This window comes from Lichenostomus cassidix, chromosome 14, assembly GCF_008360975.1.
Source record: "Lichenostomus cassidix isolate B80296 chromosome 14, HeHo_3.0, whole genome shotgun sequence".
Lineage (NCBI taxonomy): Eukaryota > Metazoa > Chordata > Aves > Passeriformes > Meliphagidae > Lichenostomus > Lichenostomus cassidix.
The window spans coordinates 14,214,847-14,237,060 of NC_139495.1; the positions used below are offsets into that span (position 1 = coordinate 14,214,847).

The window sequence follows — 22,214 nt, forward strand, 5'->3', positions numbered from 1 at the left end:
ACAATGGGATGCGATGCTGGGCTTAAAATGAGGCAAATTGCTGCAATTCAGCAGGGCACAGAATCCCAGCTGGGGTTGGAGGTGACCTCTGGAGATCATCCAGTCCCACCCCCTGGCCAGGGCAGGATCACCTGGAGGCACAGGGATGTATCCAGGTGGGGTTGGGATGTCTCCAGAGAGGGAGACTTCACACCCTCCCTGGGCAGCAGTTCCAGGGCTCTGCCACCCTCCATGGAAGGAAGTTCTCCCTCACGTTGAGGTGGAACTTGTGTTTTAGTTTCTGGCCATTGCTCCTCGTCTTTTTGCTGGGCCCCACTGGGCAGAGCCTGGCAACATCCTCTGACACCCTTGGAGATACTGATATGATCCATGACGAGATGTCCTGTTGAAGAAGAAGGAGCCAGTGTGTCTGTCCTTCCTAGAAGTTCTGTCCAGGCATTTTTCTCGCTTCACCTGGAGTGTGCTCCAAAATCCATCTCTAGAGAGCTCCCAAGCGCTGGGATGTGCCAGTTTGTTGTGTGTACACAGCACTTGAGAGCAAATTTGGGTTTATTCGCTGCAAACAAGACAACTTCACATCTCCTTTTCTTTTCTAATGTATTATTTACATGCTCTTGACAAATACCCTTGGCAGCATGAGCTCAGCTCCGTGATTGCTTTTCCAACTGAAACTCTCCCCCCGAGCTCGGAGCGGCGCGTGGCCTTTGGAGCACGATAAAAAACGATAAAAAACAACTGCTCCGCTCTTTGCCGAGGTTATCGAATCACAGGAGCCATAACAAGATGTTTTAGCTGCAGTTTAATAATGATTATAAAAAATAAAGGTCATGTAAATAGAGCTGGCCTCATCTCCCCAGCTTTCAGCATGACCTAGTGGTGTTCAGACAGAGAGAAGCATCTGTTCCTGGGGGATTCTGCCCAGGGAGGCTGGATCTCCTTTCAGCACATCCAGCCTTGTGGAGATTGGCAGTTTTGGCTTTATTTTTACAGTAGGTCTGCTCTTGCTGTCAGGGATTACCTGATGTGATTGCAGGTCACTGGACTGAGGAACTCAGCGATTCCCTGCAGCCCCATCTTGTGATTCCAGCGCTAAAGGCAGCCGGATCATTCCGCTGCTCCTTAATCCCCTTAGTCCTCCCGAGCCAGTGCACAGCTGGAACTTCCTCTCAACCAAACTGCTCCCTGAATTCCAGGCAGCTGCACACAGGCAGCCCCACCACAGCTGCTCAGGATCCACAAGGATGGAGGGGAGGCAGGATGGGAATGAAGGCAATGAAGGCAGTGCTGGGCTGGTGGAGTGTGGAGTGGGTGTGAGGAGCTGTCAGGAGGAAAGAGTCACCTTGACTCCCTGACACCATCAGTAGGAATTAGAAAATACATCATGCTCAACCCCATGGATTTGCTGGGGAACAACTGAAAGATGGAAGAGTTTCATTATTTAGATCTAAAATCACTGGTTAGAAGCTCTGGAACAAAGTATTTTCCTTTCTTCTAGTCTGTTTAACAGAAACTGAATGTTTTCTTTGCAAATGTTTCTAACCTGGATGAATATTGATATGTTTTATCAGTCCTTTTGAAAGTTTTCATTGAAAACATCACTGGTTTTCATTGCCCAAAGAGAAAACCCATAGAAAAGTGGATTAAATCCATTTTTTTAAGTAACAAAAATTTCAAGCAGGAAGGGATTATTTCTTATTATACAGAACTGAATGAATGTCACAATTTCGCAGTACACTGTGACAAGCTGGAATTCTTCATCCTCATCCAAGCAGAGCTCTTGTCACCAGAAAGCCCCTGCGTCACACGATGTGACCCTGTGCCCTTGGGGCAGGAGGGCTGACAAACTCCACATCCAACCCCTTAAATACCTCACCAGTTTAAGCTGGGGGGCTTCCTCATGGATCATTGTGCCTTTGCAAACAGAGGGGAGAATATCAGGCTTGAGCCTGTAGTTGTCAATTCATAACCTACTTCTTAGAGATGCAATTTAGGAGGCAGGCGAGTGCGAGAAGATTTGGGTCAAAGGCAGTGAATGGTTTCACGTGATAGAAAAGCAGAGAGGCCTGGAAGTGTTTTATCTCCATATTTTTAAATGAAATGATAGGATTTGCTTCTGGAAATGTTTTATCTAGAGAATAGCTATCCTCTGCTGCTTTTAGAAGATTAAAAAATAGAGGAATTAAAACCTCTGTGAATGACGTGATTCAGCTGAATCAAATGGTGTTTTTTCCTCTCTTGTTTTTATTTCCTGAAAAACTGGGAAAAAAAGTAAATAGCCATGGGTTGATTCTGGCAGGGAGCTGGAAATGCCCTTGTTTTCTAAGCTGGAGAGAACATCCAGCCCTGGCTGCTGCACTGTGGGATGCAGAGAGGCACAGCTGGATGTTCCTGACACCTTGTTCAGATGGAGGGGCAGGAGAGGCAGAACTGGATGTTCCTGCCATGTTATTCAGATGGAGGGGCAGGAGAGGCACAGCTGGATGCTCCTGACACCTTGTTCAGATGGAGGGGCAGGAGAGGCAGAACTGGATGTTCCTGCCATGTTATTCAGATGGAGGGGCAGGAGAGGCAGAACTGGATGTTCCTGCCATGTTATTCAGATGGAGGGGCAGGAGAGGCACAGCTGGATGCTCCTGACACCTTGTTCAGATGGAGGGGCAGGAGAGGCAGAACTGGATGTTCCTGCCATGTTATTCAGATGGAGGGGCAGGAGAGGCACAGCTGGATGCTCCTGACACCTTGTTCAGATGGAGGAGCTGGAGGAGGCAGAGCTGCAGCTGCTGTGGGCACCCTGACCTTGTGCTCAGCCCAGACATCTGCAGCAAGCCTGGCTTGCCAAGGTTTTCCTTCATTAAAGCAGTCAGCAAGGCAGGGAATGCTGTGCCACCTGCCTGCCCCCAGCACTGCTGCCTTTCCCTGGGCACTCTGGCACTCAGGCTGTCCCCAGCCCTCAGAGCAGCATTTTTCCACCAGTGCAGTGGCTGCTGCTTGTCATTTCCACTCATCCTTCCTCAGGGTAAGATCCCAGGGGATCTGCAGCTCTGCAGCTCTGCTCAGGAGTGAGGACAGGCTGAGCTGACCCTGCATGGAAAAGGAGCAAAGGTGGAGAAATTTGCTGTGGAGCAAAGGGCATCAGACAAGGCCAGGAGAACAAATGGATTTCTTGCAGCCCCTCCTACTTTTAAGCTCTAGTTCTGATCCTAACTAGTGCCTGGAATTCACTCTCCAGTGTGTGTGTTGGGGAGTCCTGCTTTTTGTGAATTCATAAAGCAAAGCTCTGGTATTTGTCATCAATCATTTTATATCAGCTGAAGAATTCAATGTGGCTCCTCATCCCAGAGCATTTATGACCCTGATGTTCTTCCTTGTGTCCATGTTTGCCTCTGATCCAGATGTCCCCCTGGAGGAACAGCCCTCCTGTGACCTGCTGGATGTCACAGGAGCTGCTTGGTGGCTGAGCTCTCTGTTTTGGAATATTTAGTACACTAGCAGTGTGTTAAAGAGGAGAGAAAACAAGGAGCAAGAGCAGATTTGCTTACTCACAGCTTTCCTTCCTAGGCAAAGGAGAGCTGGGATGTTCCCAGTGCTCACCAGTTCCTTATAACCTTTTCCATCTCTGATTTCTTCTCAGGACCCAGCTGCTTTGGAAGCTCACTGTGCCTACCTTACCTCGGGCACTGCCCTCGTGCTGTGCCTGCAGAGACCCAATGCTGTGAAGAAGCTGCTGGATCTCCTGGGGCCAGAGGATCCCCAGCTGGCCCAAACACTGGATCCACACCTCTGGAGGGCTCAGTATGGCACCAGCACAGTCCAGAATGGATTTTATGGTAGGTTTTTGGAAAAGAAAAGTCCAAAGGCTCAGATACACAAATGAAAAATATGTTACGAACTGTTCCTTCCTGCATTGTCACTACAGATCCAACCTTGGCAGGCAGTGGAGGCCATTATTCCCTAGAAAGCTTTCCTTATGTTCTTGGTGGCTGAGCTGAGTGTGTCTCAAGCAATGAAATATTCTCCCAGAAGATGTATTCCAAAAAGGGTTCTTCCCAAAACAGCCTTAGATCTGTCTTTATCAGAACAGATTTCCTTTGATCTCTCCCCTGCTTGGTCATTTTGTACTTTTAGCTTGGTTATTTTGTAATTATCCCCAAGAACCCATCTGTCTTCCCTGCTTGTGTGTCCCTTCCTGATGTCTCCAGAACCCATTGGTCAACTCCAAGAGTTCACAAAGACTCAAAGATCCTGAGTTCCTGTAATGTCTCAAAAGGCTGATGGCTGGCTGGAGAGAGGTGATCCAAACCTGCTCTGGCTGAGGCAAGCAGGGAAACTCAGCTGTTTTCCATTTGGAAAAGCTCTTTCCAGCTGTTTTCCACCTGGAGAGGCTCTCTCCAGCTCTGGGACACAGGCAGAGGCACATCCTTGAAATGCTGAACCATCCCAGCTCCTCTGCCAGCAGGGAGGCACTGGGATGTTGCAGAGTGGGGGGTGAAGGATGGGAAAATGAGAAGTATCCCTGGAGAGAGCAGCCTGTGGAGAGCCCAGCATTATTGCCACAAGGAGGGAAGGATGTCATTCCAAAATTCACGTGGAATTAAGCATTGTTAGCTCCCTGCCTGTGTTTTTCCTCTAAGTAGTTAAAGTAATAGAAAAATAATAAAGCAATAATTTCTGTCAGCTCAGGTGAGCTGGCAAGCACTGTGTGCCCTCAAGTCCCAGAAGAACTTTCCTGACAAGATCCATTGGATTATTTGGCTCTTCCTGTTGTATCCTGGGCTGTGAAATCACTCTCTCTTTTCATCCATCTCCAGTGGGCTGCTGAGAACTGCCAGGGAATGAAGAGAATCAACCCCTTGATGCAGAATCTTCTTTAATCCTGAAGGTTTTAGGTTAGGACTCAGCCAGAGAGATCTCTCACCATGATCCCGCAGGATTTGTGGGAGTGACTGAAGAGTAGGATCTGTCTACCCCAAAGAAAGTGTTCAGGGCCCTTCAGCCAATTTTTTCCCATTATCAGCCTCTGCTTCTCTTGCTCTTGGATTGATTGAATGGATTATGTATCCAGATTGCCCTGAAACTCCTCAGTCATGGCTAAGGATGGGTAATATATATGCCAAATTTCAGATGTTTGCTACAGAGGCAGCATCCCCAGCAAAACTCAGTGAAAGAGGAGCAAGAGAAGCTGAGTCTCATCCTGGTTTTTTTGGGGAGTTACAGGGAGCTCCCTGTGTAACAGAGATCCTTGTGATTCCCCTCAGATCCCTAGGATGAGGTCTGAAGCTGCTTTTGAGGTGTGGGCTGAGCACAGACCTGGCCCTGCTGACCCCACAGCATGGGCAGTGTGGGACAGCTATGGGGTTGGTTCAGAGCCCTCCCTGCACACATTCCAGGAGAAGGGGTGCAGCTGGAGCTGATGGATCTGACCCAGCTCCTCCTGGAGCCATCTAGCCATAAGGAAAGAGTGTTCCAAACTCCCTGCACCTCCCAGAGCTTGTCCTCCAGCACAGGTGAAACATTTACCTACAAGTCAAGCAGGAAGAGCTTTCCATCAGTAATTGGGACACTGTGCAAGATCATCTTCCTTTCCCAGGAGGAATACAAAGCTTTCCTACTTTTGCTCTAGCTGAGGAAGTACTTCAGTTAATGCCTGCAGCAGAGCAAACTCTTACTATTTCCTCCCTAAGTGACAGGGGAAATGCAATTTAGCAGAAGATGGAGTTCCAGGGAGACTGGTGAACCAAGAAATGCAGCTTTAATCCTCTGGGGCTCAGCTGCAGAGGTAAACCTGCACCCTCCCATCTTTCTGGGGCTTGGGAAGTTGTTGTATTCTGCTTTATCTTGCATCCAAAGAGCTCTTACAAATGCACCTTCCACTGTCTTGTACCTTGAGCAAAGTGGGGGTAAAAGGCTCATTTTGGGAGCATTTGTGTTCTCTGTAATGCCACAAATGATTGAAGCACTCAAGGTTTGCTGTGGAGGCATGAAAAGGATCCAGCCCAGCCCAACTCATACACTGGGGACTTACACAACCTCAGGACTGGAAACTGCTGCCTTAAAGACTCTGGCTATAGAATACCTGGAATTATGGAGCTCAAAAAGGGCTGAGTGCTCTCAGGTGGGATTCTTTGAATGGGGAGCCTCAAAGGTGGTAATATTTCACAGGATATTCCATCCCAGGAGGATGGATCTGTGCCAGCACATTGACAACATATCTAAACTCCAGTTAAATAGAAATAGCTTTTCCCTCTCTAATATTTTCCATCCACAAATCTCCAAACATTTTGAGTAATGCTTTATAACACTGTTGCTTTATAGGGAAATATTCAGCTGCTAAGCCTGGAGGGACCTCTCAAGTCACTGAGTTCAGTTAATTCCCTCACAGACAAGCCCATCACGTTTTCCCTTCCATAAGCACCCACCCCAACTGGATGGATGTCACAGAGCTTTGAGGGCTAAAAATCTTCTTACATTTTTAAACTTAAATATAGCCACATACAGTTTGTTCCCGTGCCTTTATCTGGACTTTATTTTAAGTAGCTCTTTTTACACCTCTGACCTTTCCTACCCTGAAGTGTTTATCAGAAATCAGATTGTTTCTCAGCTTTGGGTCATGTTGGGTCAAAGGAGCCGAGGTCTGGTTTAACTCTTCAGATGATTCTCCATTCCTCCTGTCATCCTCATGTCATTTCTCTGACTGTTTCAGTCTCAATTCACCTCTCTTGACCAGAGGTGAACAGAAAAATGTAATTCCCTCAGCAATGCCTCGTGCTAATTCTGATTTCCATGGTCAGTCAGAGTTCCCAGCATATTTGGAACCTGCATTATTGTTACTAAGCACATTTATTTTACTAACCAGTAGCTCTTCCCTTTCAGTAAGAGCAGCCTGGTGTGATCCAGAAGTAAAGGAACAACAACAGGATTTAGAGCTGGAATTGAAAGGTTTCACAGTCTCCTTAACATGATTCCCTCAGCTCTACTGTTAGGAAATAGAAAGAGTCTTGTTTACATGAGGAAGCTGCTGAGTGATAGTAGGACAGAATCAAAACACCAAGGAGGCAATGGAATTATTCTAAATATAATGGTTTAAAATGTTTGCTATTACTGTACAGAACAGCTGGCCTTTAAAGCAATTACTGCAGTGAGTTGCACATCATCAATCTCTCCAAAAGATGAGTGTGAGTCTAGAGAATGTTTAATTCATGGCCTGAGAGAATCTTCTCATTGTATTTATCTCTCAGGCTCCAAATCCTATGCAATGGCTGTGCGGGATGTGAAGCTGTTTTTCCCAGAAGGGCTGTGCTGTGCCCAATGTCAGGATGAAGAGGTAGGAATGTGCCCTTTCCTGAGCTTTGTCCTGCTGTGTCAGAGCAGTGGCCCTGCTATCCCATGACTTCTTTCCTATTATGCTTTACATAATGCTGCTTTGGATGTGTTTCCTTGTCCTGGGGATGTTCCTCCCACACTGTGCTCCCTCTGCCCTGACCCAGGCAGCCTCAGTGGGAAGAGCTGCCTCAGATCTGTCTGTTCAGTCACCTCTGCTGTACATTTGGGAGGGCTCAGGGCTCCTGCTCCAAGCAGGTTATGAGCAGGGATAGCAGCATCACCCTGACTGCTGAGGCACACCTGACCCAGGAGCTGGTTTTTTACCAGCTTTCTATCATTCAGAGATGGAGATGAGATGGGATGGCTGATGATGTAAAAATGGCTGGGATCTGCTCAGCAAAGGGATGGAAATGTTTGAGCCTTGCTGTGGCTCAGAGGTGACCCAGCTGAGATGGTCCAAGGAGATTAACTCTGGAAATGGCCACATCTGTCGTGGGCTTCACTAATGTGGATGTGCAGCTTGGTGCAGGGCATTGTGACTGTGCCAGTTCACTCAGTTCCACCCCAGTGTGGCACTGGGTAAAGCTGTCAGATTCACACAGGTTTTGAGCTCCTGGCCTTGAACAGCTGGGAGTGGAGACCTTAGAACGATGTCTGGGTGTGGGACCTTGCAAAGCATGATGAGATGCTGCACTGAATTAAGGCTCAATTAAAAAGAAGAATGCATGCAAAATGTTCTTGTAGCTCCAGACAAGCAGGTGTTTCCTGGGCTGGCAATTACAGAGGAACACGACAGCAACAAAAGCTTCACAGCTTGCCTGAATCAATACTTCAGGAGTGTTATCCCTCCTCATTAGGTAATGTGTTCACATGACTTGCTTCTCCCTCCCTCCCTGCCTTCCCTCCTGCAGATCCATAACCTGAAACATGACCCCATCCTCAGCCTGGCAATCAGGAAGCAGCGCAAGATCCTAACTCGTGACCCAGGAAAACATCCCAATGTCCTGAGCTCCGAGCAGCCAGGCAGTCCTGGTAAGGAAATGTAACTCCTGTTATAGATTGGGATTGCTATTGATTAATTGGACAGCAAGACGAACCATCTGGTGGCAGAAAGATTGGGTATTGATGTCCTTTCAGAAGGGAGAGACAGCTCTGAGCTGCAGAGAACAGCTCCAGGGGAGTCCAGCATTTAACTGTTCACCTGCCAGCACTTCAGGGCTTTAATGACAGAGCTGTCCAGAAGGGCTGACCTTAACAGCAGCAGCAGAACAAGCCCTGGCAACACAGCTGGTGTACTGAAGCCTTCCCAGGTGTCTCAGCACAACCTTGGTGGTTTGTGTCCATTCAGAGCCTCCCCTGGAGCGCAGAGCTGGGCACTGGTGAGCTGTTCTGTTCTGTGAGTAGATAAATATCAATTGGTGCAGGGAGTGCTGCTGGCAGCATGGCCAGAGAACTCTCCTGAGCTGGGCTGAGAGCTCATTCAGTTCCCAGTGCTGCTGAGCAGCTGCCAGCTCCAAATGACTCCCAGCAATGGCCAGGCTGACTGTGATTGGGAGCTGGAGCCTCAGCCAGGCTGACACTTCCCTGGGATGCAGCAGCTTCTCAGGGCCTTTCCTGCTGATTTGACTTGATAGACATGTGTAAACACAGCTGTGGTGCAGGGGCAGGAGGTGGCACTGACACAGGGGATGCTCCCCCGTTGGGATGTTGTGGATTGATCCCAAGCCTTTATAAACAAGCAGGGACCAGGTAAAGCATCCCTGTAGTGTTCCCTGGGGAATAGAATTGTTTAGAACCAGGTCATTCTCATTGCTGTAGCTCCAGTTCTGATGTGAGCCATGTGGGCAGCTCAGAAAATGTTCCTGTGCCACAACTGATCACTGCAGTCATTAATCCCAAGATTGTTGTGGATAGGAGAGGAGCATGATAAAAATGTGACAGAATCACAGACCAGCCCTGCCTGAGATAGGACTTCAGGGGGGCATTGGTTCCATACCAGCAGGTGCAGAAGTGCAAGGAGGGGGTGATAAATTGAGAGCTCTGCCCTTGGTGTGAACACCAAGTCACTTTTGTGCAGGGAGTCTCTGAAGGAGGATTTTTCCCAAGGTTATTTTGGAAGGGTGTTTTCTCCATCATCCTAATGCACAATGGGAAAGCACCAGGCCTGTAGCACAGGTTTGCTATGACTGAAGCACTTGATTTTTAGAAGAGATTCCAGAAAATAAAATAATAAAATAGCTTGTTGTGGAGAGAGCAGAGGTATTCTGCAGGCTTTGCACAGCTCAGTGTCAGGAGCTAATCTCAAAATACATGCCCCTAATTTCCTGCTGCATGAGGATATCTTAGCTTTGAAGATGCCTAAGCAGAGTAAAAAGGAAAGCAGTGTACAGCCGTGATGTGTTTGTGTCTCAGGAAATGTATTTCAAAGAGTTACTGCCCTGGAAAAGCAAGTCCACGTGATCTCTGAACTGTCAGGCACGATCTCGTAAGTGCCTCCAGCAAAGCAGACACATCACTCACGTTCTGGGCTCATCTTGGACACTAGAGGAAGCTCTTGCACACAAGGAAACTTCCTTCCAGCAAATAATTATCACAAAGCTGCTGCCTAATGGGCAGACAGATTTATCATGAGGAAAATATGAAATACATTAAGCCTCACGTATGCTGAGCAGAATTACATTTGGGATTATAAAAGCAGCTGGATTAGCAGCTTTCTCTGCTTGGAAAAAAATGAAAATGGAATAGTATCTCCTGTAGCAAACCAGCAGTTGTCCTTGTCTGACTCCTGAAATGGGGTCACTCCTGCTGCCTTGTGATCCCCAGACAGAGACACAAAGGCATGCAGCAGCTCGGGATGAGCATCCCAAAGCACATCTCAGTGCCTCCGACTGCCACGGCTGTGTCTGCACCAGGGCAGAGGCACTGAGAGGGCTGCGAGTTGCTGGGGGGAGAAACCAAGTAAGTGTTTTGCTCTTTTCCCATCAGGTCAGCCTTTGCTGGAGAACCTGTGCCACACCACTTGCCTGGTGCTGCCTGGGATAATCCTGCGGGGTTCGGAGCTCCCCCCGTACGTGGAGCTGCTGGAGGAGCTCGTGGGCAGTGGCTTGGTGCTGACAGGAGCTCGCCTGGCTGTGCTGGACTCCCCTCAGGCTCTCTGCATCTCCCAGAAGCTCAGCAGGGCCAAGGGCAGTGCTGCAGCAAAGGTATGGAACAGCTGGAGCTGGGCTTTGCTTCCTTGGCACAAAAGAAGAGCCTTTTGCTGCCTTGCTCTGATGTGCTGCCCTGAGCAGACGTGCTTTGGTGGCACTATTGTGACACTGCCTCTGAGCCCTGGCACCTCTGGTGAGTAATGTGAGCAGTGGGGACACTTCAGCTGTTCCTGCATCCCTGGGAGCTCTCAACACCATCCTGTGTGAACGTAGCCCTCATGGGAATGGCCCATCCAGCATTTATTTATTGAATGTTTCATTCCAGTCACCCATCAGTGCTCCGTTCTGTGTGTTCTGCTGTTGTCTCCTGTCTTGTTTCTCTATAAAAATACAGTTTCTATTTCCCTGTTTGTAATCACACCCCATTAATCCTCCTCTACAACCCTTTCACTCTTTGGACTGTGCCCTGGAGCCCAAGCCAGAGATTTCCCACATGGAGTGTTGCCTCCAGCTCTGGGGTTCCCAGCATGGGAAGGATGTGGAGCTGCTGGAGAAAATCCAGAGGAGGCACCAGGATAAGCAGAGGGATGGAGCAGCTCTGCTGGGAGGAAAGGCTGAGGGAATTGGGATTGTTCAGCCTGGAGAAGAAAAGGCTTTGGGTGACCTAATTGTGGCCTTCCAGTACCTGAAAGAGCTACAAGAAAGATTGAGAGAGACTCTACAAGGGATGGAGTGACAGGACAAAGAGGAATGGCTTCCCACTGCCAGAGGGCAGGGTTAGATGGGATATTGGGAAGGAATTGTTCCCTGTGAGGGTGGGGAGGCCCTGGCACAGGTTGCCCAGAGAAGCTGTGGCTGCCCCTGGATCCCTGCAAGTGTCCAAGGCCAGGCTGGATGGGGCTTGGAGCAACCTGGGATAGTGGAAGGTGCCCCTGCCCATGGCACAGGATGGAATGGCATGAGCTTTGAGGTCCCTTCCAGCCCAAAGCAGTCTGTGGCTCTCAGTGGGTGCTGACAGCTCGAGGTGCAGCCCACCCTGGGGTTTGGGCTTGGGATGTGCTGAGCTGACATTGCTCCACAGCAGCAGAAAACCAGGCCCAGACTGTTTTCCTCTTGGTGTAGGAGAAGCCCACCAAGTTAGGAACCTTGCCTGGGCAAAGCTAGAAGGTGGAATGTGCAGGAAAGTGCTGTCAGCAGCAGAGAGTAAACAAGGGGGGAAGGTAATTACAGCGGCAGTAGCAAAGCAACAATCACCCAAGGGCTGTCAGACCACAGCAGGCCTGCACAAAACACAAACATTGGGCCTTCCAGCTCTCAGTCCTAAGTCTTGGGTGTTATCTGTAACAGGAGCAGGTAAGTTCTTTTCAGGTTGTGCTTTTTTAAACTGACAGCATCCCTTTGAAGTACATCTGTATGGAACAGCAATTACATCCAGCAGCCAATTAGTGTAAGCACTGCTTCCAGTCCCCTGAGTCCCCCGAGGATCCATCCCTCTGCACATGGAATGGGCACACCTCTCTAGGAAGGACAAATCAGTGTGGGGGGAGCAGGGCCATCCCTCCTTGCTCCTGTCAGAGATAAATGGCCCTGGGCAGAGCTGGCGTGTTTCCAGAAGGATCTGGCACTGCTGAGCCAAAGGTGAATGTTACAGCCTTTGCTTTCCCTTGGTGGAAGGGAGATGGGCTGCTTCAAGTAATGAGTGTTTCTGCTACAAGATCTCAATATTTACCTGTCTTGGTGTTCCTGCTTCCAGCAGATGTAGGGACTGAATAACACACCCAGATAATCTGCTGGTTTTCCCACAGAGAGGGGAACAGGAATGCAGGTGGGCTGTAGGGATGACAGCAGCTCTGACATGGGACTGGCTCCCTTGGGAAGGATCTGTCACTTTGTGGCTCCTGTCCCTCAGCCATCAGCCAGACTTGTTCATGTGCAGAGCAGCACCAAAGCTCTGTTCCTGTCTCTCTTGCAGTGCTCCCTGCTGAAGGATGGGTTGTGCCTGGTGCTGGCAGCACAGTGGGACAGCACTGTCACCTCCCTGAGCTCCCTGCTGGACAGGTAAGGAGGAGCTCCTGCTCTGAGGGAGGGCAACCCTCTTCTCTGTGCTTCTGCTAAAAGCAACCTGTTCTTCCCAGTTATCTGTTCATGGGTCACTCATTGGCTCATGGAATTGGTAAGGTTGGGAAAGATCAAGTCCCGCTGGCAACCCAGTACCACTGCCATGTTCATCATTGAACCAGGCCTCCAGTGCCACTTCCACATGGTTTTTCAACACTTCCAGGGATGGTGACTCTGCCACTGGCTTGGGCCAGTGCCAGTGCCTGACCACCCTTCCTGTGATAAAATTTTCCCAATATGCAACCTCAACCTCCCCTGGCACAACTTGAGGCCATTTCCTCTCATCCTGTCCCTTGTTCCCTGGGAGCAGAGCCTGACCCCCACCTGGCTGTCCCCTCCTGTCAGGAGCTGTGCAGAGCCACAAGGTCCCCCTGAGCCTCCTTTTCTCCAGGCTGAGCTCCTTTCCCAGCTCCCTCAGCCATTCCTGGTGCTCCAGCTCCTTCCCCAGCTCTGTTCCCTTCTCTGGACACACTCCAGCCCCTCAATGTCTGTCTTGTCATGAGGACCCAATACCTGAGAGTGTCCCCCAGTTTCCAAATCACGTATCCTCCACTCAGGACCTTTAAATACCGCGTTGTGTTCTTTGTTAAGGACATGCAGTGTCCATGAGGCTTGCCAGTGTGATTCCATGAACACAGGGAATTCTCTGAAATAAGGAGTCACATTGGGAATAGACCTGCTGAATCAATAAAATTCCTAGGAGAAGTATCTTAGCAGATTTTATGTTTGCTGGGAAAAAAAAAAACAAACGAAAAACCAAACCTTAAAATAAACGCCAGAGAGCAAAATCAAAAATTAGCCTCTTAAATAAATCACCAGAAAGGCTGGGTAGAGGATGTATAAGCCTGGAAAAACAAACAGAACCCCTCTGCAGGGACTGATTAGTGAAACGGAGTGATTTGCAGGGCAATTAACCCTGTGTTCCCCAGAGGGAAGGGTTCCCTGCACGGGGCTGGTATTTGGCACTGGGATGTGCAGCTCTCCACATGCCTCCTCTGGCACAGGAACCAAGAGTCTGTGTTGTGCCACATCCCATGTGGAGCAGCCCAGCAGCCACGCCAAAAGCACTGTCCTGACTTTGGCTGTAGCCTCTGGAGGACTTCCAGGAATGCTGTCAGTGGGACAGCAATCAGGGATTCAGGGATGCTGGAGTTTGCAGGCACTAAGGGATCAAAGCTGAACATCCACTTTGCTGCACCTCAGAGTTCTCCTGTTTTGATGAAATGTTACAGGGCCACACCTGGGAGGAATAGTTGGAACAAATTTCATTGGTAACCTTTCAAAAATGTTTTTAAGCTAATGGCAGCATTTTGACTTTGCTTCCATTCATCTGAAATCACACCCTTGGGGAGCCACATCCCAAACCTTCCACTCTGCAAGGGGAGGAAAAGAGCAAGTTACCCAAGATCTTCGTGGTGAGAATTCCCCCACTGCTTCCCTGGATTACAAGGGGGAGGAAAAAAGTGAGCTTTTCGGAAATGGAGATAATTCTGGGAGGGTCACTCAACATCCTTCCACCTCTTTATTTTCTCCAGACTTAGCTCATCACAGCCATAGGTGCTGTTCGGCAGGGTCAGCTGCAGCTCTGCACTTCTCCTGTGGGCTTGGTGTGTTTCCAAGGGCAATCCCAAGGCCTCCAGAGACACCTCCCATGGCTTCTCCTGCCTTTCACAGAGCCCAGGGGCTGAGAAGGGAGTGGGCAGGACCAGGTGCCACTGTCTGCACCTTCACCCCTCAGCCTGCTCTGCACAAAGGATGAACTTCTGTGCTGAACTGCAAAATACCTGTGCATAAGTTGTGGGGGTCAGGAGACACTTCCAAAGGGCAGGATCTACCCCCAAACAGCATGATCAACCCCCAAACAGCAGGATCCACTCTGTCTCTCCCCCCAGTGCCAGAAACAGTGATCACAGAGCCATTTCAAACCAGCTCTTAAAAAAAAAAAAAACCACCAAAAAAAAAAAACCACAAAAAAACCCCCACAAAAAAATCCCCCACCCAAAATCCAAAAATAACCCCAAAAACAAAACAAAAAACCCCACCATTTTTGCCTTCATGATGGAAAATGCCTGTGGAAGGGAGGGGCAGCAAGGTGTGCCCGAGGGTGGGAGGAGGGAGGGCTCAGATCCCCAGGGAGATGAGGAGCTCACACCCTCATTGTCTCCCAAGCCGTGGAACTGTTTAAAATCAGGCTGACTTCACTGGTGCCTCCCAAGGACACTTCATGCCAAGACATCTTCAATTTAAATAACACCAGAGGTTAATTACTCTTACAGCTCCATCAGCCCTTTCTGTCCCGGATAAATCACTGAATATTTATCTCACTCTCACTGCCAAGGCCCAGGATTCCAATACCTGCCCAGTTCCCTGCATTTTTCAGCTGCACTGCTGAAGCCTCACCGCGGTGAAAGGATTATTTTCCAGCCCTGGGACTTGAGTCACAGCTGAGGCACATTTCTGTGGCTTTGTGCCACGGGGAGGGACACTCCCATCTGTATGGAAGGCTGGCTGTGATGTCAGAGATGGGCTGGGATAAGGAGGAATCAGGTGTTGAGAGGAACAATGTGGGCTCTGCCAGTGTAGCTGCTCCTAGTCCTGAGCTTTTTAAAGCTTTCCTAAGCCAGCTCTGCCAGTGGCACATCAGGGAGAGACATGCAGATTTTGGGAGGTTTGGAGACACCCCAGACCATCGTTGCTATGGTTGTTGTTCAGCAGCAGGGCCCACTCTGGACATCCAGGGCATTATTTCTGCACCAAAAACCCACAGAACACGGAAAAAAGGACACAAACAATGCAGGTGTGGCCACAAAAGCAGCCTGGGAGTTGGGTTGCCTGCCAAAAGTAGAGCCAAAGCAGGAATCTGGGAGAGGCTGGGAGTGTGCCAAGAGGAGCTCCTAGGGCAGAGAGAAGGGTTTGGGAGAGGTGAGGGAGCATGGGGACCCCGGGGAGAACCCGGAGAGGGAAGTGACACCATCCTCTCCACAGACAAGGCAAAATGATGTGGGACTCACCTTTCTTGTTCTGTCAGCATCCGGCTGCCTGGATAGCTGGGGAGAAAGCAGCTGAATTTTCCCTGTCACAACTTGTTTTTACAGCCACATTTCCTGGCTGCAGGGTGGCAGAGGCAAGAATTTACAGCACTACATTCAAAGCAACTCCTGGAAGGAAGGCATGCTCTGCTTTTTATGCATGACAAACCAGATTTAGCTGCCTTAAGAGGTGATGCTGATTCCACAGCGATTACTCCTCTATGCTTTAAGCATTTAAAAAGCGCTTTCCGATTGTCAGGACCTGTGTTGTGCACAGATTTAGCAGCTCACCTGGTTAACTCGGCTCAGTAGGCAGGGTTTGGCTGAAGAACCCCCAAATCCGAGCTGCAGCAGGAGAAAATCCGAGTTTAGGCCAGGCTTTGTGCCGTCCTGCCTTTAAACGAGGTGCTGCAAGCAGAACAGAAGCCAAGTGCTAAGGAACTTAGCTGGATTTTTTCTCTCTGATGAAACATTCTTCCCAAGTGTTAATTGCTGTTAGCAGGGAGCGATGTTATCCCTATAGGAGCTCATCCCGGGGAGCTTTGGAGGGGAAGGAGGTGTAGAAATAAAAATTTTAAAAAAAGAAAAAGAAAAAAAATGAACACATGGGGTGTAAAATCTCGAAGCTGTTGAAAACCAGTGAAGGGAAAACTGTTGCCACGCACAATACCTGGATATGGGGGCAGGGAGCAGGGAGTGGATTCCAAAGCCTCTGGAGAGTTTTCAAGCCTGAGGCTCTGAGTGTGCACGCAGTCAGTTTAAAAGGCACTTCTGAAATTTGTACCTTGCCTTTTGATTCCTCTGGAATACATTTTGTGGCTTGAGGAAGGCCAGAGCAAAACCAGGACTGGGGAGGCACTGGTTCACTGGGTTCAAATCTCAGTTTAGTAAATGGTGGTACTGGGGGGAAACGCCCAGATTATCTTGGTGGACAAAAAGCCCCTTGCCCAGAGCTGTGCACCCACATTTACATGCATTTCCCACCACCCCAGAGCTATCATTATGCAACTGGACATCGCTGTTTGGTGGAAGGTTTCTATTTAAGTAGTGCAAAGCCATTTCCACAAAGCTTTGTGAAACGCAGGGTTTAGCTGTGTCTAGAGGAGCAGTAACAGATGCCCGTGGCTGGAGCTGCTGGCACAGAGCTCCCCAGAGCTGGGTCATCTCCCTCCTTCCCAGCTGACATAGCAGACTAACTTTGCTTCCCTTTCTCTTTGCCCCCAGTGCCTGCTGGCAGAACCAGGCGGTCTTGGACACTGCAGAGCATCTCCTTTATCCCCAAAATGAGCATCAGGCAAGTGGAGAAGTTTGTGGTAAAGATGTGTGTCTTTTATGCCCCTGTGATGAAGGAAACTTGTCAATGTTGGTTGAAATTTGAAAGAAAATGGTAACTTTTATGAGACAGAAGTCATGACTGCCCCAAGCCTGGGCTTAGGCTGAGAGCCCAGAATGTGGAGAAGGTGGAAGCAAAATCCTGTCAAACCATCCCCACATTACAGTGGGGACACAGTTTTGAACCAAAATATTTGGAGATATTGATAAAGGTCCTTTATTTTCCATAAAAACTCAGTTTCCTTTTTGAAAAATCAGTAGTCAACTGAGAAGAATATAATGGAATCATGGAATGGTTGGAGTTGGAAGGAACCTTAAAGCTCATCCCATTCCAACCCCCTGCCATGGCAGGGACACCTTCCACTGTCCCAGGGTGCTCCAAGCCCTGTCCAGCCTGGCCCAGGGGCAGCCACAGCTTCTGTGGGCAACCTGTGCCAGGGCCTCCCCACCCTCACAGGGAACAATTTCAAATATCTGTGATATTTGCCAAAAATTAGTGACAGGAAATCTTCATTCAGCCCTATGGCCAAGCTGGCACATGTCCTGTGTTCTCAAAGTTGCGTTTCAGAAGCACAGATCCAAGTGGAAGAGGAGGCATGAAGCCATTAGCCATTCCAGGGATGGTCTAGCTGAATATTTTCTCAGTAATTCATCCCAAGAAAAGAAACGCTGAGCTCCAGACATGTGGGCAGCTAATGGGAATAAACTGCATAAATACATTCAAAATTCTGGCTGTAATCATCAAAGTTTAGTTCAGAACAAATGAGAGGTTTGGATAGAGGAGGCAGAGCCTGAGGAGTTGGGACCAGGAGATGTAAAGTTGTGGTGGAGGTGTACCTGCCCATGGCATGGGGGTGGAATGAGATGAGCTTTAAGGTCCCTTCCAACCCAAACCATTCTGTGATTCTGTGATAAAAGAACTGTGGAGAGTGAGAAATGGTAGCAAGTGGACAAACCTCTCCTCTGGATCCCTTTTTCTCCCCAATAAAAGCCCAGCAGGAGAGCGAGATGGGTTTGTAACCTCATCTAACACATCAGAGCTGCTGCCTTCAGCACCAGTGCTCTAAGGATTGAGCCTTAAAAGACACAGAGCCCTCTTTGAAGTGTGCATTCCTGCTTTTAACACAGACAAAACTACCCCAACTTGCCCAAAGTCGTTGAGCTGCTGTTTTCCACAGGCGCAGTGGGATTCCCGGCGCTGCAGTGCCTGGGCAGCTCTGCCTGCACGGCTCTGCGGAGCTGCAGGGCTGTCACAGCCCAGTGCCGGCTGCTGCCAGGGTGCCAGGCTGTTGCCAAGGAATGTGACAGGGCAGCAAGTCCAGGCTGCCTCCTGATTTGCTTTGAAAGGACATTACATCTCTGGGCCTGACATAAAATCCCTTCTGCTTCCCGGCGCCGGGGAATGAGCCTATCAGGGAGAGGCTCAGAGGGCTTTTTGTGCTGGAGAGGAGAAAAAGCAAATATGCTCAGCCCTTCTCCCTGCTTCTGGCAGCCTGGGATGCACAATCCAATCCCTCTGGAAGCAGGGGCTGCTTGCAGGAGCTCAGAGTTTGGAGCAGAAGTGCAGTCCTGGGACAGCAGCGCATCCCTTTGGGGATACAAACAGCACAGCAGCAGCTCCTGGTGGTTTTCCAATGGGCTTTTTCCTCCCCAGTTCAGGGTAGGTTCAGGAATCAGAGTGAGATCTGAGGAGCAAACACACCGGGGAATCTGTTCCTCAAAGGATGGCCCTAGGAATGATGTTGGAGCTCTGATCTCCTGCTAATGAGTTTATGAAATGTCAGCCAGGCTTTGCAGGGCAAAGCTAATGAGCAACAACACGATTTCAGGCAGAGTTCAGGAGGGTTAAATGAACATGGGTTTCAAATCCTCGTGGTGTGAGCAGAGCTGCAGCCTTTCCTGGTGGAGTCGAGCCATGGTAGTGAAATGGAATATCATCCTCGCTCCCAGTGGGATTTGGGATTAGGCAATAGGATGAGAAATCAGCTTTCCAAATGTGGCCTGTTGCAGTGCTGACAGCTGTGCCTGGGCTGCTTGTCTGCCTGCTCCTGCTGTATTCCTGGAGCACCTTCACCTGCCCTGGGTGAAACACCTGCCTTAGGAGCAGACAGATCCATGCTCTGGAAGTTCCTGTTCTCACCAGTGACCCTGCAGGTGCCACAGCTGGGCACACTCAGCACAGCTCACGTTTGGAAGTGCCAGAGCCATGGTTTGTTAGTGCCACAATTTGGGGCTGTTGAATTGCCATGGGGATGTCCCAGATGTCCCAGATGTCCCTGCAGCTGCTCCATGCCCATCACTGGGATGTCTCCAGTGATGACAGAGTGGTCAGGGTGCTGTGCTCCAGCCTGGGGACTGGGATGTCCTGGGGCTGGACATTTCCCCTCACCTGCAGTTGGGACTGTGAGGATGAGGCGGCTGTCCCTTGGTGACATCACTGACCTGCCACCATCAGCCATCAGAGCAGGGGGTGACACAGTCCCTGTCCCTCAGCAAGAGCCCACAGGGAGCAGTCCAGCCTCCCCTGGCAGCACTAATTCCTCTGCTCTGCCTGGAGCCACAAGGGCTGCTCCAGAGACACCTGAAACCTGTGACTGGGGCAGAGCAACACAGGGCAAACACCTGCCAGCCCCTCCTGGCATGATCCTCTGCCCCTCAGCAGCAGGCAGAAGGGCTAGAGTCCTACAAAAGAGCCTACAAAGCTGTGAGGAGAGGCAGGGCTGGCAGAAGGGCTCGAGGGCTGTGTGGGGTGGGCGGCAGCATGGGCTCTGCAGTGCTTTGGGGATGTGCTCATTAGCACAGTCAGGATTGCAGGACTGCAGCCCTGGGCACCACGTTGGCCTCTCCAGCTTAGAAACAGCTGTGCCAGGGCTGGCTTTGGGAAGGACAGGCAGAGCAGCCAGGGTGGGAGGAGATTTGCCACTTACACCTTGCATGTCAGTGCTTTTCTTCAGTTCCTTGGAAACAACTCCTGAGCATCACAGCGAGCAGGGATTTCCCAGCTGTGGGACACTCACAGCAACCTCTGTGCTGGGATTAATCCAGCCTGGCAAACAGCCTCTGCACAAGAAACCTGCCTCTGGAAAGAAGTTACTTTGCCATGCACAGAACTCACAGCTCTCTCTTAACCCTTTTCTTCTCTCCTCCCCAGGCCCAGGAGCTGCTCTGCTGCCTTTTTGACTCCCTGACATCAGAGAGCATCCACCGAATTGAATCCCAGGATTGCTAGCAGAGATGGGCAAGGACCCCAGGCAGCCTTGGATGCCACTGTGGAGACGGACACGTGGACACCCCCAGCTCTAGGAACACTAATGTTTGTTTGGAATTAAAGCACAAAGTCTGAAGTGTGGCATTAGCATCAGTCAGAGAATTGAGAGTGGTGGGAGGCTGGGAAGGCTCAGCATCCAAAACAAACCTCTCTGAACTATAGCCGTCGTTCCCATCTGGAGACAATCTTCTTGTGTCCATGGAGCAAGGTTTGGAGCATTCCTCTGGCTGGGAAAACCTCAGGAAGGAAATGCAGGGGCAGGTGTTCAGTGCTGTGTGCCCCTCAGGTGCCTGGGGACTCCACCTCCCCCGGGCCTCAAAGACTTCATGGACAGAGACTCTGCTTGCTGCTGCTCCTGTGTTCTCTGAACCAAAGACAAACCCACAGCAAATGAAATGGAAAGAGTCAGAGGGAAGGTTGGATCCCTGGAGGGCTCAGTACACCAGGCAGAGCTGTTCAATCACATTACAAGCTGGACAGCTCAATGTTCACCTGCCTCTGCTCCAGAAGCCCTGTCATGGACTGCCTGCCCACATCCTGCTCCCTTCCACGGGCACACAGCCCTGCCTCCTCTTCCTCCTCCAGCAGCCACTTATCCTACTGTGGTCTTTTCTAGGAGCCCTGTGAAAGGAAGTTGGTGTTAATAGAAAGGTCCTCAGCCTTCCTGGCACCCACTGGGATCTTTTCTTCTTTGGGAAAGACTCTTCTCAACCCAGAAAGTTCCTACCTGCCTCCTACCTGCCCTGCTAAGGCAAAGATTCAGATCTAGACTCTGCTCTGGTGTGGCCTTGAGTCCTGGGGCAGTTTTGTGCATCACAATATCAGAAGGATCTAAAGCTGTTGGAATGTCCAAAGGAGGGACATGAGGATGGGGAAGGGGCTGAGGAGCAGCTGAAGGCACTTGGTTTGTTCAGCTGGAGGAGCCAAAGGGCAGAGCTCAACGGGGCTGCAGCTCCTCCTGAGGGGCAGCTCTGCTGTCTGTGACAGGGACAGGACCCAGGGAATGGCTGGAGCTGTGTCAGGGGGGTTTAGGTTGGATATCAAGGAAAGGTTCTTCCCTCAGAGGGTGCTGGGCACTGCCCAGGCTCCCCAGGGAATGGGCACAGCCTGAGGCTGCCAGAGCTCCAGGAGTGTTTGGACAATGCTCTCAGGGATGCACAGGGTGGGATTGTTGGGGTGTTTGTGCAGGGCCAGGAGCTGGATCCATGATCCCTGTGGGTGTCTTCCCACTCAGGATATTCTGCCATTCTGTGCCTCTCCAGTCTTGGCAGAGGTGGCAGGGAGAGTCCCTGTGAGTGTCCCAGAGGTGAGTGCAAAGCATTGTGCAGCTGCCTGGCCAGCCCAGCTCTGGGTGCTGCTGGCTCATGAACCCCCTGTGTACAGCCTTTCCCCGGGGTGAGCCTGGGATGAGTCTTCTCCTTCCCAGCTCACAAACTGGGAGAAGGCAACACCTCTGAGATCTGTCCCCTTGCAGGCGAGGCTGGAAGTGCCCAGTAAGTCCCAAAGCTGTCAGAGGTGTGGCCCTGCCAGCTCTGCTTCTTCAGCAGATAGCAGGCCTAACACAGCCTCTGCTCTTCTCTCAGCTGCCTTGGAACAGCCAAATCCAATTGCCACAGCCAGCTGGGTGTGAGGGGGGACACAGACAGTGACCTGTCCTGACTTCCCACACCATTTCAGTGTCAGAATCACACAGTTCCAGACTGCTTTGGGTTGGAAGGAACCTTAAAACTCATGCAGTCCCACCCCTGCCATGGGCAGGGACACCTTCCACTATCCCAGGTTGCTCCAAGCCCTGTCCAAGCTTGGAATTTTCTCCCAGTGTCTTCCCAGCACTGTTCTGCCTGCATGGGCTGTTGGGGCTTTGTGTTAGGACCAAACATCCCCAGACAGGAGCTGGAGAGGGAAGCAGGCAGCTGCCCTGCTCCCTGGGGAGCTCGAGGTCCTTGGAGTCAGCGTGCTGAGGAGGCTGCTCTGCTCCTGCAGCTAAGTAGGCCATTT

General features: G+C 50.3%; 1 protein-coding gene and 1 long non-coding RNA gene across 8 annotated transcripts in view; one reads left to right on the forward strand and one right to left on the reverse strand.

Moving 5' to 3' along the window:
* The window catches only part of DNAAF8 (dynein axonemal assembly factor 8), an 89,009-nt gene extending 68,712 nt beyond the window's left edge, over positions 1-20,297 (forward strand). For all 7 annotated transcript variants that reach the window (XM_085075083.1, XM_085075084.1, XM_085075085.1 and 4 more), the window contains 7 exons: positions 3,632-3,827; positions 7,236-7,321; positions 8,232-8,352; positions 10,306-10,523; positions 12,442-12,527; positions 16,841-16,910; positions 20,100-20,297. In XM_085075083.1, the coding sequence (XP_084931209.1) occupies positions 3,632-3,827; positions 7,236-7,321; positions 8,232-8,352; positions 10,306-10,523; positions 12,442-12,527; positions 16,841-16,910; positions 20,100-20,177 (855 nt within the window). In that variant the 3' untranslated portion in view covers positions 20,178-20,297. The remainder of the gene's footprint in view (positions 1-3,631; positions 3,828-7,235; positions 7,322-8,231; positions 8,353-10,305; positions 10,524-12,441; positions 12,528-16,840; positions 16,911-20,099) is intronic.
* LOC146430931 (uncharacterized) lies at positions 13,829-15,152 on the reverse strand. Its single transcript, XR_014855191.1, has 2 exons — positions 14,943-15,152; positions 13,829-14,360 (listed from the first exon to the last, which is right to left on the reverse strand). It is a non-coding gene; the product is annotated as an uncharacterized LOC146430931 (long non-coding RNA).
* Positions 20,298-22,214: the final 1,917 nt, after the last annotated feature.